General features: G+C 40.1%; 1 protein-coding gene across 12 annotated transcripts in view; it reads right to left on the reverse strand.

The window, feature by feature from the left end:
• Nucleotides 1-11,419: 11,419 nt before the first annotated feature.
• NCOA2 (nuclear receptor coactivator 2) overlaps nucleotides 11,420-16,190 on the reverse strand; it is a 271,124-nt gene continuing 266,353 nt past the window's right edge. For all 12 annotated transcript variants that reach the window (XM_019925203.3, XM_019925202.3, XM_019925196.3 and 9 more), the window contains one exon: nucleotides 11,420-15,314. In XM_019925203.3, coding sequence (XP_019780762.1) covers nucleotides 15,303-15,314 — 12 coding nt within the window. In that variant the 3' untranslated portion in view covers nucleotides 11,420-15,302. The remainder of the gene's footprint in view (nucleotides 15,315-16,190) is intronic.

Raw genomic sequence — 16,190 nt, forward strand, 5'->3', positions numbered from 1 at the left:
TGTTGTTTTTGGGTGGAATGTCCTATAAATATCAATTAAGTCCATCTTGTTTAATGTATCATTTAAAGCTTGTGTTTCCTTATTTATTTTCATTTGGGACGATCTGTCCATTGGTGAAAGTGGGGTGTTAACGTCCCCTACTATGAATGTGTTACTGTCGATTTCCCCTTTTCTGGCTGTTAGTATTTGCCTTATGTATTGAGGTGCTCCATGTTTGGTGCATAAATATTTACAATTGTTATATCTTCTTCTTGGATCGATCCCTTGATCATTATGTAGTGTCCTTCTTTGTCTCTTCTAACAGTCTTTATTTTAAAGTCTATTTTGTCTGATATGAGAATTGCTACTCCACTTTTCTTTTGGTTTGCACTTGCATGGAATATCTTTTTCCATCCCCTCACTTTCAGTCTGTATGTGTCTCTAGGTCTGAAGTGGGTCTCCTGTAGACAGCATATATATGGGTCTTGTTTTTGTATCCATTCAGCCAATCTGTGTTTTTTGGTGGGAGCATTTAGTCCATTTACATTTAAGGTAATTATCGATATGTATGTTCCTATTCCCATTTTGTTAATTGTTTTGGGTTCATTATTGTAGGTCTTTTGCTTCTTTTGCGTTTCTTGCCTAGAGAAGTTCCTTCAGCATTTGTTGTAAAGCTGGTTTGGTGGTGCTGAAGTCTCTCAGCTTTTGCTTGTCTGTAAAGGTTTTAATTTCTCCATCAAATCTGAATGAGATCCTTGCTGGGTAGAGTAATCTTGGCTGCAGGTTTTTCTCCTTCATCACTTTCAGTATGTCCTGTCATCCCTTCTGGCTTGTAGGGTTTCTGCTGAGAGATCAGCTGTTAACCTTATGGGGATTCCCTTGTGTGTTATTTGTTGTTTTTCCCTTGCTGCTTTTAATATGCTTTCTTTGTATTTAATTTTTGACAGTTTGATTAATATGTGTCTTGCCGTATTTCTCCTTGGATTTAACTTGTATGGGACTCTCTGTGCTTCCTGGACTTCATTAACTATTTCCTTTCCCATATTAGGGAAGTTTTCAACTATAATCTCTTCAAATATTTTCTCAGTCCCTTTTTCTGTTCTTCTGGAACCCCTATAATTCAAATGTTGGTGCGTTTAATGTTGTCCCAGAGGTCTCTGAGACTGTCCTCCGTTCTTTTCATTCTTTTTTCTTTATTCTGCTCTGCAGTAGTTATTTCCACTATGTTATCTTCCAGGTCACTTATCCGTTCTTCTGCCTCAGTTATTCTGCTATTGATCCCATCTAGAGTACTTTTAATTTCATTTATTGTGTTGTTCATCGTTGCTTGTTTCATCTTTATTTCTTCTAGGTCCTTGTTAAATGTTTCTTGCATTTTGTCCATTCTATTTCCAAGATTTCGGATCATCCTTAGTATCATTATTCTGAATTCTTTTTCAGGTAGACTGGCTATTTCTTCTTCATTTGTTAGGTCTGGTGCATTTTTATCTTGCTCCTTTATCTGCTGTGTGTTTTTCTGTCTTCTCATTTTGCTTATCTTCCTGTGTTTGGGGTGTCCTTTTTGCAGACTGCAGGTTCGTAGTTCCCGCTGTTTTTGATGTCTGTCTCCAGTGGCTAAGGTTGGTTTAGTGGGTTGTGTAGTCTTCCTGGTGTAGGGGACTAGTGCCTGTGTTGTGGTGGATGAGGCTGGATCTTATCTCCCTAGTGGGCAGGTTCACGTCTGGTGGTGTGTTTTGGGGTGTCTGTGGCCTTATTATGATTTTAGGCAGCCTCTCTGCCAATGGGTGGGGTTGTGTTCCTGTTTTGCTAGTTGTTTGGCATAGGTTGTCCAGCACTGTAGCTTGCTGGTCCTTGTGTGAAGCTGGGTGCTGGTGTTAAGATGGAGGTCTCTGGGAGATTTTCGCCGTTTGATATTATATGGAGCTGGGAGGTCTCTTGTGGACCAGTGTCCTGAAGTTGGCTCTCCTACCTCAGAGGCAGAGCCCTGACTCCTGGCTGGAGCACCAAGAGCCTTTCATCCACACGGCTCAGAATAAAATTGAGAAAAAGTAGAGGGAATTAGTAGAAGTATGAGGAAAGAAAGAAGGAAAGGAGGGAAGGAAGGAAGGAAGGAAGGAAGAAAGAAAGAAGCAAAGAAGGAAAGAAGGCAAGAAGGAAAGAAAGGAGGGAGGGAGGAAGGAAGGAAGGAGGGAAAGAAGGAAAAAAGAAAGAAAGAAGATACAGTAAAAATAAAATAAAGTATAATAAAGTTATTGAATTAAAAAATTCTTATTTAGAGGAAAAAAAAGGACGGATAGAACCTTAGGACAAATGTTGGAAGCAAAGCTATACAGACAAAATCTTACACAGAAGCATACACATACACGCTCACTAAAAGAGGTAAAGGGGGAAAAGTCATAAATCTTGCTGTCAGAGACCACCTCCTCAATTTCGGATGATTTGTTGTCTTTTGGGAGGTCTGAGGTCTTCTGCCAGCCTTCAGTAGGTGTTCTGTAGGAGTTGTTCCACGTGTAGATGTATTTCTGCTGTATCTGTGGGGAGGAAGGTGATCTCCGCGTCTTACTCTTCCGCCATCTTCAAGGTCCCCCTGTAAAGGTTTTAATTTCTCCATCAAATGTGAATGAGATCCTTGCTGGGTAGAGTAATCTTGGTTGCAGGTTTTTCTCCTTCATCACTTTAAATGTGTCCTGCCAATCCCTTCTGGCTTGCAGAGTTTCTTCTGAAAGATCAGCTTTAACCTTATGGGGATTTCCTTGTGTGTTATTTGTTGTTTTTCCCTTGCTGCTTTTAATATGTTTTCTTTGTATTTAATTTTTGACAGTTTGATTAATATGTGTCTTGGCATATTTCTCCTTGGACTTGTCCTGTATGGGACTCTCTGTGCTTCCTGGACTTCATTAACTATTTCCTTTCCCATATTAGGGAAGTTTTCAGCTATAATCTCTTCAAATATTTTCTCAGTCCCTTTCTTTTTCTCTTCTTCTTCTGGAACCCCTATAATTCGAATGTTGGTGTGTTTAATGTTGTCCCAGAGGTCTCCGAGACTGTCCTCAGTTCTTTTCATTCTTTTTTCTTTATTCTGCTCTGCAGTAGTTATTTCCACTATTTTATCTTCCAGGTCACTTATCCGTTCTTCTGCCTCAGTTATTCTGCTATTGATCCCATCTAGAGTACTTTTAATTTCATTTATTGTGTTGTTCATCATTGTTTGTTTCATCTTTTGTTCTTCTAGGTCCTTGTTAAATGTTTCTTGCATTTTGTCTGTTCTATATCCAAGATTTTGGATCATATTTACTATCATTATTCTGAATTCTTCTTCAGGTAGACTGCCTATTTCCTCTTCATTTGTTAGGTCTGGTGGTTTTTTTTTTTCACATCTTTATTGGGGTATAATTGCTTTATAGTGGTGTGTTGGTTTCTGCTTTATAACAAAGTGAATCAGTTATACATATACATATGTTCCCATATCTCTTCCCTCTTGCGTCTCCCTCCCTCCCACCCTCCGTATCCCCCCACTCCAGGCGGTCACAAAGCACCGAGCTGATCTCCCTGTGCTATGTGGCTGCTTCCCAGTAGCTATCTACCTTATGTTTGGTAGTGTATATATGTCCATGCCTCTCCCTCGCTTTGTCACAGCTCACCCTTCCCCCTCCCCATATCTTCAAGTCCGTTCTCCAGTAGGTCTGTGTCTTTATTCCTGTCTTACCCCTAGGTTCTTCATGACATTTTTTCCCTTAAATTCCATATATATGTGTTAGCATATGGTATTTGTCTTTCTCTTTCTGACTTCACTCTGTATGACAGTCTCTAGGTCTATCCACCTCATTACAAATAGCTCAATTTCGTTTCTTGTTATGGCTGAGTAATATTCCATTGTATATATGTGCCGCAACTTCTTTATCCATTCATCCGATGATGGGCACTTAGGTTGTTTCCATCTCCAGGCTATTGTAAATAGAGCTGCAATGAACATTTTGTTACATGACTCTTTATGAATTATGGTTTTCTCAGGGTATATGCCCAGTAGTGGGATTGCTGGGTCATATGGTAGTTCTATTTGTAGTTTTTTAAGGAACCTCCATACTGTTCTCCATAGTGGCTGTACCAATTCACATTGCCACCAGCCGTGCAAGAGTGTTCCCTTTTCTCCACACCCTCTCCAGCATTTATTGTTTCTAGATTTTTTGATGATGGCCATTCTGACTGGTGTGAGATGATATCTCATTGTAGTTTTGATTTGCATTTGCCTAATGATTAATGATGTTGAGCATCCTTTCATGTGTTTTTGGCAGTCTGTATATCTTCTTTGTAGAAATGTCTATTTAGGTCTTCTGCCCATTTTTGGATTGAATTGTTTGCTTTTTTGTTATTGAGTTGCATGAGCTGCTTGTAAATCTTGGAGATTAATCCTTTGTCAGTCGCTTCATTTGCAAATATATTCTCCCATTCTGAGGGTTGTCTCTTGGTCTTGTTTATGGTTTCCTTTGCTGTGCAAAAGCTTTGAAGTGTCATTAGGTCCCATTTGTTTATTTTTGTTTTTATTTCCATTTCTCTAGGAGGTGGGTCAAAAAGGATCTTGCTGTGATTTATGTCATAGAGTGTTCTGCCTATGTTTTCCTCTAAGAGTCTGATAGTTTCTGGCCTTACATTTAGGTCTTTAATCCATTTTGAGCTTATTTTTGTGTCTGGTGTTAGGGAGTGATCTAATCTCATACTTTTACATGTACCTGTCCAGTTTTCCCAGCACCACTTATTGAAGAGGCTGTCCTTTCTCCACTGTACTTTCCTGCCTCCTTTATCAAAGATAAAGTGACCATATGTGCGTGGGTTTATCTCTGGGCTTTCTATCCTGTTCCATTGATCTATCTTTCTGTTTTTGTGCCAGTACCATACTGTCTTGATTACTGTAGCTTTGTAGTATAGTCTGAAGTCAGGGAGCCTGATTCCTCCAGCTCCATTTTTCGTTTTCAAGATTGCTTTGGCTATTCGGGGTCTTTTGTGTTTCCATACAAATTGTAAGTTTTTTGTTCTAGTTCTGTGAAAAATGCCAGTGGTAGTTTGATAGGGATTGCATTGAACCTGTAGATTGCTTTGGGTAGTAGAGTCATTTTCACAATGTTGATTCTTGCAATCCAAGAACATAGTATATCTCTCCATCTATTTGTATCATCTTTGATTTCTTTCATCAGTGTCTTACAATTTTCTGCATACAGGTCTTTTGTCTCCTTAGGTAGGTTTATTCCTAGATATTTTATTCTTTTCGTTGCAATGGTAAATGGGAGTATTTTCTTGATTTGACTTTCAGAGTTTTCATCATTAGTATATAGGAATGCAAGAGATTTCTGTGCATTAATTTTGTATCCTGCAACTTTACCAGGTAGCATCTTTAGGATTCTCTGTGTATAGTATCATGTCATCTGCAAACAGTGACAGCTTTACTTCTTCTTTTCCAATTTGGATTCCTTTTATTTCCTTTCCTTCTCTGATTGCTGTTGCTAAAACTTCCAAAACTATATTGAATAAGAGTGGTGAGAGTGGGCAACCTTGTCTTGTTCCTGATCTTAGTGGAAATGCTTTCAGTTTCTCACCATTGAGGATGATGTTGGCTGTCGGTTTGTCATATATGGCCTTTATTATGTTGAGGAAACTTCCCTCTATGCCTACTTTCTGCAGGGTTTTTATCATAAATGGGTGTTGAATTTTGTCAAAAGCTTTCTCTGCATCTATTGATGTGCATCTTCTCCCCTTTTTTCTTGATGAGTCTGTCGAATGGTTTATCAATTGTGTTTATCTTCTCAAAGAAGCAGCTTTTAGTTTTATTGATCTTTGCTATCGTTTCCTTCATTTCTTTTTCATTTATTTCTGATCTGATGTTTATGATTTCTTTCCTTCTGCTAACTTGGGGTTTTTTTGTTCTTCTTTCTCTAATCGCTTTAGGTGCAAGGTTAGGTTGTTTATTCGAGATGTTTTCTGTTTCTTAAGGCAGGATTGTATTGCTATAAACTTCCCTCTTAGAACTGCTTTTGTTGCATCCCATAGGTTTTGGGTCGTCGTGTCTCCATTGTCATTTGTTTCTAGGTATTTTTTTATTTCCTCTTTGATTTCTTCAGTGATCACTTCGTTATTAAGTAGTGTATTGTGTGGCCTCCACGTGTTTGTACTTTTTACAGATCTTTTCCTGTAATTGATATCTAGTCTCATAGCGTTGTGGTCGGAAAAGATACTTGATACAATTTCAGTTTTCTTAAATTTACCAAGGCTTGATTTGTGACCCAAGATGTGATCTATCCTGGAGAATGTTCCATGAGCACTTGAGAAAAATGTGTATTCTGTTGTTTTTGGGTGGAATGTCCTATAAATATCAATTAAGTCCATCTTGTTTAATGTATCATTTAAAGCTTGTGTTTCCTTATTTATTTTTATTTGGGACGATCTGTCCATTGGTGAAAGTGGGGTGTTAACGTCCCCTACTATGAATGTGTTACTGTCGATTTCCCCTTTTCTGGCTGTTAGTATTTGCCTTATGTATTGAGGTGCTCCTATGTTGGGTGCATAAATATTTACAATTGTTATATCTTCTTCTTGGATCGATCCCTTGATCATTATGTAGTGTCCTTCTTTGTCTCTGGTAATAGTCTTTATTTTAAAGTCTATTTTGTCTGATATGAGAGTTGCTACTCCACCTTTCCTTTGGTTTGCACTTGCATGGAATATCTTTTTCCATCCCCTCACTTTCAGTCTGTATGTGTCTCTAGGTCTGAAGTGGGTCTCTTGTAGACAGCATATATATGGGTCTTGTTTTTGTATCCATTCAGCCAATCTGTGTCTTTTGGTGGGAGCATTTAGTCCATTTAAATTTAAGGTAATTATCGATATGTATGTTCCTGTTCCCATTTTCTTAATGGTTTTGGATTCGTTATTGTAGGTCTTTTCCTTCTCTTGTGTTTCTTGCCTAGAGAAGATCCTTTAGCATTTGTTGTAAAGCTGGTTTGGTGGTGCTGAACTCTCTCAGCTTTTGCTTGTCTGTAAAGGTTTTAATTTCTCCATCAAATCTGAATGAGATCCTTGCTGGTTAGAGTAGTCTTGGTTGCAGGTTTTTCTCCTTCATCACTTTCAGTATGTCCTTCCAGTCCCTTCTGGCTTGCAGAGTTTCTTCTGAAAGATCAGCTGTTAACCTTATGGGGATCCCCTTGTGTGTTATTTGTTGTTTTTTCCTTGCTGCTTTTAATATGCTTTCTTTGTATTTAATTTTTGACAGTTTGATTAATATGTGTCTTGCCGTATTTCTCCTTGGATTTAACTTGTATGGGACTCTCTGTGCTTCCTGGACTTCATTAACTATTTCCTTTCCCATATTAGGGAAGTTTTCAACTATAATCTCTTCAAATATTTTCTCAGTCCCTTTCTTTTTCTCTTCTTCTGGAACCCCTATAATTCGAATGTTGGTGCGTTTAATGTTGTCCCAGAGGTCTCTGAGACTGTCCTCAGTTCTTTTCATTCTTTTTTCTTTATTCTGCTCTGCAGTAGTTATTTCCACTATTTTATCTTCCAGGTCACTTATCCGTTCTTCTGCCTCAGTTTTTCTGCTATTGATCCCATCTAGGGTATTTTTAATTTCATTTATTGTGTTGTTCATCGTTGTTTGTTTCATCTTTAGTTCTTCTAGGTCCTTGTTAAATGTTTCTTGCATTTTGTCTATTCTATTTCCAAGATTTTGCATCATCTTTACTATCATTATTCTGAATTCTTTTTCAGGTACACTGCCTATTTCCTCTTCATTTGTTAGGTCTGTTGTGTTTTTATCTTGCTCCTTCATCTGCTGTGTGTTTCTCTGTCTTCTAATTTTGCTTATCTTACTGTGTATGTGGTCTCCTTTTTGCAGGCCACAAGGTTCGTAGTTCCCGTTGTTTTTCGTGTCTCTCTCCAGTGGCTAAGGATGGTTTAGTGGGTTGTGTAGGCTTCCTGGTGGAGGGGACTAGTGCCTGTGTTCTGGTGGATGAGGCTGGACCTTGTCTTTCTGGTGGGCAGGTCCATGTCTGGTGGTGTGTTTTGGGGTGTCTTTGGCCTTATTATGATTTTAGGCAGCCTCTCTGCTAATGGGTGGGGTTGTGTTCCTGTCTTGCTAGTTGTTTGGCATAGGATGTCCAGCACTGTAGCTTGTTGGTCATTGAGTGAAGCTGGGTGCTGGTGTTGAGATGGAGATCTCTGGGAGATTTTCGCCGTTTGATATTATATGGAGCTGGGAGGTCTCTTGTGGACCAGTGTCCTGAAGTTGGCTCTCCCACCTCAGAGACACAGCAGTGACTCCTGGCTGCAGCACCAAGAGCCTTTTATCCACACGGCTCAGAATAAAAGGCAGAAAAAGTAGAAAGAATTAGTAGAAATAGAAAGAAAGAAGGACAGAAGGAAAGAAAGAAGGAAAGAAAAGAAAGAAAGGAGGGAGGGAGGGAGAGAGGGAGAGAGGGAGGAAGGAGGGAAGGAAGGAAAAAAAGAAAGAAGATAAAGGAAAATAAAATAAAATAAGATAAAATATAATGAAGTTATTAAAATGAAAAATAATTATTAAGAAAATATAAAATGGACGGATAGAACCATTTGCTTCCACAAATGGTGGAAGTAAAGCTGTACAGGGAAAATCTCACACAGAAGCATACACATACACACAAAAAGAGGAAAAGGGGGAAAAAATCATAAATCTTCCTCTCAGAGTCCACCTCCTTAATTTGTTATGATTCGTTGTCTATTCATGTATTCCACAGATGCAGGTACATCAAGTTGATTGTGGAGCTTTAATCCGCTGCTCCTGAGGCTGCTGGGAGAGATTTCCCTTTCTCTTCTTTGTTCGCACAGCTCCCAGGGGCTCAGCTTTGGATTTGGCCCCGCCTCTGCGTGTAGGTCGCCGGTAGGCGTCTGTTCTTTGCTCAGACAGGGCGGGGTAAAAGGAGCCGCTGATTCGGGGGCTCCGGCTCACTCAGGCGGGGGGGGGGGGAGGGAGGGGTATGGAGTGCGAGGCGGGCCTGCGGCGGCAGAGGCCGGCTGGACGTTGCACCAGCCTGAGGCGCGCCGTGTGTTCTCCCGGGGGAGTTGTCCCTGGATCCCGGGACCCTGGCAGTGGCGGGCTGCACAGGCACCCCGTAAGGGGGTGTGGAGAGTGACCTGTGCTCGCACACAGGCTTCTTGGTGGCGCAGCAGCAGCCTTAGCGTTTCCCGCCTGTCTCTGGGGTCCACGCTTTTAGCCGCGGCTCGCGCCTGTCTCTGGAGCTCCTTTAAGCAGGGCTGTTAATCTCTTGCCTCTTCGGCAGTTCCAGACCGGACTCCCTCCCGGCTAGCCGTGGCGCACTAACCCCCTGCAGGCTGTGTTCACGCCGCCAACCCCAGTCCTCTCCCTGCGCTCTGACCGAAGCCCGAGCCTCAGCTCCCAGCCCCGCCCGCCCCGGCGGGTGAGCAGACAAGCCTCTCGGGCTGGTGAGTACCGGTCGGCACCGATCCTCTGTGCGGGAATCTCTCCGCTTTGCCCTCCGCACCCCTGTTGCTGTGCTCTCCTTCACAGCTCCGAAGCTCCCCCCTCCGCCACCCGCAGTCTCCGCCCGCGAAGGGGCTTCCTAGTGTGTGGAAACCTTTCCTCTTTCACAGCTCCCTCCCACTGGTGCAGGTCCTGTCCCCATTCTTTTGTCTCTGTTTTTTCTTTTTTCTTTTTCCCTACCCAGGTACGTGGGGGGTTTCTTGCCTTTTGGGAGGTCTGAGGTCTTCTGCCAGCGTTCAGTAGGTGTTCTGTAGGAGTTGTCCCACGTTTAGCTGTATTTCTGGTGTATCTGTGGGGAGGAAGTTGATCTCTGCATCTTACTCTTCCGCCATCTTCCCCATGTCCTCTAAATTTATTATTAATAATTTTTTTGTTTTGTCTTTTAAAGAATGACTTCACTTTTCCAACAATGTAACATGTATTCTTCTAATTTTATATTTCATTATGTTTATACCCTTGATCCATGTGAATTTGTTAATATTGTGAGGGAGTTAACTTGTTTTCTCCAAATGTGGCCAACTGTCTCAACACCATTTTTTTTTTGAACAGAGACTCCTACTGATAAGAAACGGCATCTCTATCATATATTTACCTACATACAGCGACCAGTCTCTGGGCTCTATACTGTTCTTCTGATGTATTTAGCCATTGCTATGTAAGTACTCTATAGTACTCACCAGTATGTTATAAAATGTTTTTAGAAGTCTTTTTTTTCTATAACATTTCCATTATTGTACATCTTATCTTCCAAATGCATCCTACTTTTTGGATTTGCACTGGAATTGTAATAATGCTGGGGCAGGAATTGATGTATAATACTGGGCTTTCCTTTTCTAGGTTCATGGCATGCCTCCCCTTTTCCAGGTCTTTTGTATCTTTTCGTAAAACTTTGCAGTTTCTTCACAAACGTCTTTCACACTTCATGTTAGGTGTAATCCTATTTTATAATCATTATTGGTTATTGTAAATGGGGATTGAAAAAAATTGGTTATTAGTGTGAATGGAAGTTACTGATTTTTGTATGTTCCAGCCATCTGACTGAGCTTTTTTACTCATTACAAGAGCTGGTTGGTAGATTCATCTGGGCTTTCCCTATAGATGGTCAAATTGGCTGAAAATGTTTTACCCCTTCTATTCCACTAGTGATGCCTAAATTCTTAGAATGGGTAGTGGGCCTCCTTAGTTTGTTCTGATTTTAATTCTTTTAATATCTCACCATGAAGTAAGATGTATCACAGCGGGATTGTATCCAATAACTTCAAATAACTTTGGGACACTTACTTTGCCTAGAGGTTTTACTTTTCCTTCAGGTTTTCTCATGAATGTGGGCTGAAACTTATCCTATGCAAATTTATCAAACAGCATCTATTAAGTTAATGTTTTTTTAACTTTGCTAATATAGTTAGTAGCATAGGTTTTCCTAATCACTCATTTTGTTCCTGGTATACTTTAAAAATTGTATAGTATTGTATTTACTATAATATTTCATGTAGTTTATTACCTGGGTTTTAAGTATTATACTTGCATTGCTTATCAACTATTAAGAATCTATTAGAACCATCATGATTATTCTAATGCAAAAAGTATAACCTTGTTAAGCCAGTCAGAAGTCCACATTATTCTCATGCATGTTTTTGGAGAAGTGGGGATGAGCAGTGGTAGCATAATTTAGGACTCACTTAGATTTGGCCTGTATTTGCCATGGAGCTGTCAGATAACCTTAAGCAGGACAAACCCCTCTTGGCTTCAAACTGAAAATCTAGAAAATGGGTCATTGAGAGGATAAATGTTAACAGGCTGGGAACAGTGTCAACTACTGTATAAACGTTGGAAATTATTAAATTGCACGTCAGGTAATTTTATATTTAACTGCAATCATGAATGAAGGTACAATATAAACACATGAAAATCTCCAAAGCCATGTAAAACCCGAAGGCATTAAAATTTATTAAATGATGCAATAACAACAGAATTCTTTATTTACAATAGCATTATTTAACATCAAATAAGCAAATAGCATCAGCAAAGCAATATTAACTTGCATAAATGTATTTAAAATTTCTCTGAATATATCTACCTTTTGCATAAACTGCTCACACTAGAAATACAAACATCAATGCAGGTGAACAAAGTGATGTTTGGAGTCAACTCCATTTTGAAAATAAATCACAACCTGAAACACTGTAAGCTTTCTCCTGAAGAACCATAGTTAATATATTGCTTAATTTTACCCTTGTATAATCTTTTCATATACACACATCTCAGATGCAACTTCATGAGGAACTGTACAAATAAAACCCACAAATGGCATAAGAAAAAAAAAAGACAGTTAAATGTTTGAAGAAATGTATCATCATCACCATTCGACAACATAAAGGTTAAGTGATGATGCACTTATTCAAAAAATTGTACACAGTTCACTATACAAATATAATACATCGGACAGCTATGTAGGAATATACAAGACTTAAAAACAGATCTAAGGCATTATGCTAGATTTTAGCATTTTGAGGTTCTTGCACATAGCTTTTACCTGTAGTAAGAAACTTAAAAGATTTCGTTTTAGTCTATAAAGAAACACCAGGGAGAAAATTCTAATTAAAATCGAAGCCACTACAGTAATTTTCTTTTGTGCAGAGAATGCTTTGCTCTTAGGCAGCATACTACCATACAAATACTAGAAAATTTTAAATTCACACCAACAATTAATGGCTTAAGTTGCATTTCAAAATTGATTGTGTATCTTTGGGTTCTGCAAGGGGATCTGTGCCACCCATTTCAGGTGTTAAGCCCATAGGAACTCCGTTTTTAAACACATTAAAAACTGCATTATATAAACTGCAAAAACATTGCTTTCAATTGTTACAGGCCGTAAGAGATACACGTGGGAGGGGGCATTTTCATCTTCGAGTTCAACGAATTCATTGCAGGAAAACAGCTCACTTCACTTTTTCAACTTACCACATCACATGAACACGTAGATGAGTTTCACAACCAAGTTTATGTATGTATGTATACTTTTCACATTATGTGTTTTTCACATTTAGTAATATAAGTAAAACACTGATTATTTGTTCTATTAAACGAAAACCAAGTACTCAGTCTAACAAGTTTATTGTATACAGCATGAGAAATACTGATCATGGAGGGATTGATTTGGCTTTTGCTTCTATCATGATCAATGTGATCAGAGGATTCCTTCACTGACTTTTCTTCTCTTAATTAGGTGTAAATCCACGACCTGATCTGAGCCGTAGGAGAACTGATCATCTCTTTTCCTTCAAAACGGTAACGATCATGAATTATTCCAAATTACCAGTATCACAGGTTTGCAGATTTGTCTGAATGGGGACCGACAGTAGAACACAGTGGGCGGAGGAATAAACAAGAAAAGGTACACCGGTATTTTTGGACAGTGTTCTAGTGAAAAGGGACTTAAAACTCAAAACAAACAAATCCAGCTTAAACTCCATTTCTCTTCTGTGCTGTGTGAAGTTAAAGTCATTCTAATTCACGCGTTTCTAAAGATCGACTTGGAACTGGTCACGTTACACCGTGTATGACATAAGCCTTGTGGTGCCGGTGAGGACACGGAGTTCAGGGCCAACATCTGCCCGTGTTTTTCTGTCACAGTTGGGCGACCCAATGGTTCGGTTGAGAAAAGCAGAGCCTTTCAAGAGGGACGTGTGAACTGGTGGCCCCAAGAAGTGCTGTCCCTCGGCCACCTCCCTGTAGTGAGACCCCCTCAAGTGGAAAAAAGTAGCGAAATGCAAATTTTCCGAAAGGTTCTTTAGTATGGGGCCACACTTTCAGACTGCTTACCATTCATCCTTGGGCTATATCTCTTTCTATACTCCCACAATCTGTACATATAGAGAGAGACATCCGTATAAATAGGGGTAGTCTGTATATTTTTCACCCTGCCACAAATAAGGACTCAAATTTCAAGGAAAAACCTCTCTGTTCCTAAAAAGCCTGGCTAATGAGATATAAAATGCTTTGCTTTTTAGACATCAAAAAGACATCATTCTGAAATTTAGGTAAGAAAGTATGTGTGTTAGGGGTTGGGGAGAAATTGCTCAAAAAAGGTCACCAGTTTCTTGGTATTACAGTTGTCTGGAACTGATGCCAATTAAGAGAAGATTGTCCCCCACCAGAGTGGGCAAGAGAAACAGCCAGAAAAGTGGCCTGCTTAGTAACGCGCAGTCTTCCTAAGGTTCATTACGAAAGAATATAAACATACAAAAATCAAGAATCGGTTTCTATAGCGGCTGCATATCACATAGATTAGATAAGTGACTTGTGAGCAGAATCACAAGGTTTAGAAAATAAAAAGTCTTAAGTCTACAAATTAGGTCTAATCGAGGCCGTGACAGCCTTTACAAAACACCTTTAGGAGACATTGCTATGAAGATATCTAATTTTAATACTGAAGTACCTCATTTTGGAGTCAATTCCACAATATGTATACCTCACAAAAATTATACAATTAAAACACTTAAGTTCTCAACTTAAATTATTGCTTGTTTACATATAAATTGGATTTTATGTACCTTACAAAACTTCGGCTTAGTCAGCACTGCTAAAAAACAAAATAAAAAACACATGGTGGAGGTGAAATCTGTCGTGATGTCTGCTGTCAATTTTAAGCACACTATTATTTTCTCCTGTTTGGTGGACCAGTGTTGCTGGGGAAGAGAATGAATATGCTTTCAAAGCAGGTGTCCAAAGTCTGATGGGCATCAAGTCCTAACTTTGCTCCTCTCCTTGCCAGTAAATGCCTTTTTCTGAAATTTAAGAGTTAGCAATTGGTAAGTGGCTGGCAAAACACGTAAGGAAACAATATAGGGCTTACCTGGTTTCTGTTGCTTTTATTTAAAAAAAAAAAAAAAAAGACATGAGAGTGGGGAGAACAGGGGAAGGCAGAGGGGAAGGGAAGAGGCGGGGCCAGATTCAAGAGGAGGTGCTGATTCAGGCTGTCTGATTGATCTAAGCGAATCTGGAAATGAAAACTATTTCTTCTTGAGTCATGATTTGGGTGAACTAGTTTGGTTTGAATCAGAAAAAAAAAAAAGGAGGAAAAAGTACTTGTTACTGTTAACAGCCCTCCCACAGGCTCCTTTTCATCTGTTCAGTAACTGGAAACGCTTTCCAACATGGTCTTGAGAGCTTTCTACAAAGATACAACTACGATTTCTTGGTCTTCACTTCTTGGGTGTCTCTCTGTACATAGGGCGCGGTCCATGGTGTCTCCCCTGCTTTTATCCCAAATGAAGGCTTAGCTTAAAACATCTGTTGTTTGATATATATATATTTTTAAATTCTTTTCTTCCCCCCAGAAGAAATCTTACTCTTTTGGGCTGGACTGGTTAGCCAGGGAAAACAAAGCAAGAAACCAGTGTCTGGAACCAGACAGGAACAGAACAAGAGCATGGGTGTTTTCCTTAAATACATACATTTAGATACATTCAATCTGACACGGGTATGAAGTCTGCCTGTCAACATTTACTTTGCAGGAGAGATCTAAGTTGCACTAAGGTGAATGCAGTGAACAGACTGACAGTTGTCCGGACGCGAGCTGCAGACCGTCTATCAACACAAGAGGCAGCTCCTCCTGCAGCAGCCGAGGGGACTCCACCGGGGGAGCGGGGCCCAGGCCCGTCTGCCCATCTTGCTCTGGCGGGACTGGATGGCAGGTCGGTTGGGTCAAAACAAATAGACGCAGCTCTCCAGACTGGTAAGCATCTTGAGCAAGTGAGCCCAGTCAGCTGAAGAAAGAAGCAACCAGCTACCTTCAGCGTCAGCAGTATTTCTGTAGGAAAACAGAGAGGGGGTGGTGTCATGGCGTGGAATTTCTGTAAGATCATCATGAGGCCCATCACAAAGACATCAGACCACGTGGCCGGTTTAAATAATACCAATCACAAGGGCTGCATCCGGATGAGTTACGCTTGATTTTTTTAAAAATTAATTAATTTTTATTTTTTACACTTGATTTTGATGCAGATGAGCAGATGGCATTGATCCTAACTGAACACAGAGTGGTTCCCACAGCCGGCAGATCCTGCACGCGACTCCGAAGGCACAGGCTGCAACGGATTTCCCATCCCTCCTTCTCAGTGACTGCTGCTCTCTTACCAGTGACACCTGCCTCCACAACAGAGATCACTGAGGTACCTGTGAGATACCCAGCTGCTGGACTGCCTGCTCTTTGACAGCGTCCAATCCAGAAGGGGTCACTGTTTTCTTCATCTCTCCTCACACCATCCAGTACAAACCCACTTCCTAAAAACGTCCCCTCTTGACTCTCCCTTACTGCCACACTCCCACGGAGAACCACAGGCTTCTCCCCAGCTTCTGCAGGCTAAATCAACTGGGGTTTTTGTCATCATCACCGTCATCGTCATTATCATCAACTCAAAGCTGATTTGAGTTAGTGTTCAATTTCCAAAACACTAGATAATAGAATTACAACTGTACTTTCTTTATACGTGTCACGTGGCTGAGCAGTAAACTTTAATATACTGAAATACATGTGTAGTAACAGTACGATTAAGTCCTTATAAAAGGAAGACTCTTTTGGTTAGATAAAATAACTGCCCTTCTCTAGGTTTTGGTAAATCCGTGGTTGTATATTCTAGCTCTGCTTAAAGCAAGATCCAATTTTAATCTCCATTCCAGGATAAAT

The sequence above is a fragment of the Tursiops truncatus genome, chromosome 17 (assembly GCF_011762595.2).
Source record: "Tursiops truncatus isolate mTurTru1 chromosome 17, mTurTru1.mat.Y, whole genome shotgun sequence".
Lineage (NCBI taxonomy): Eukaryota > Metazoa > Chordata > Mammalia > Artiodactyla > Delphinidae > Tursiops > Tursiops truncatus.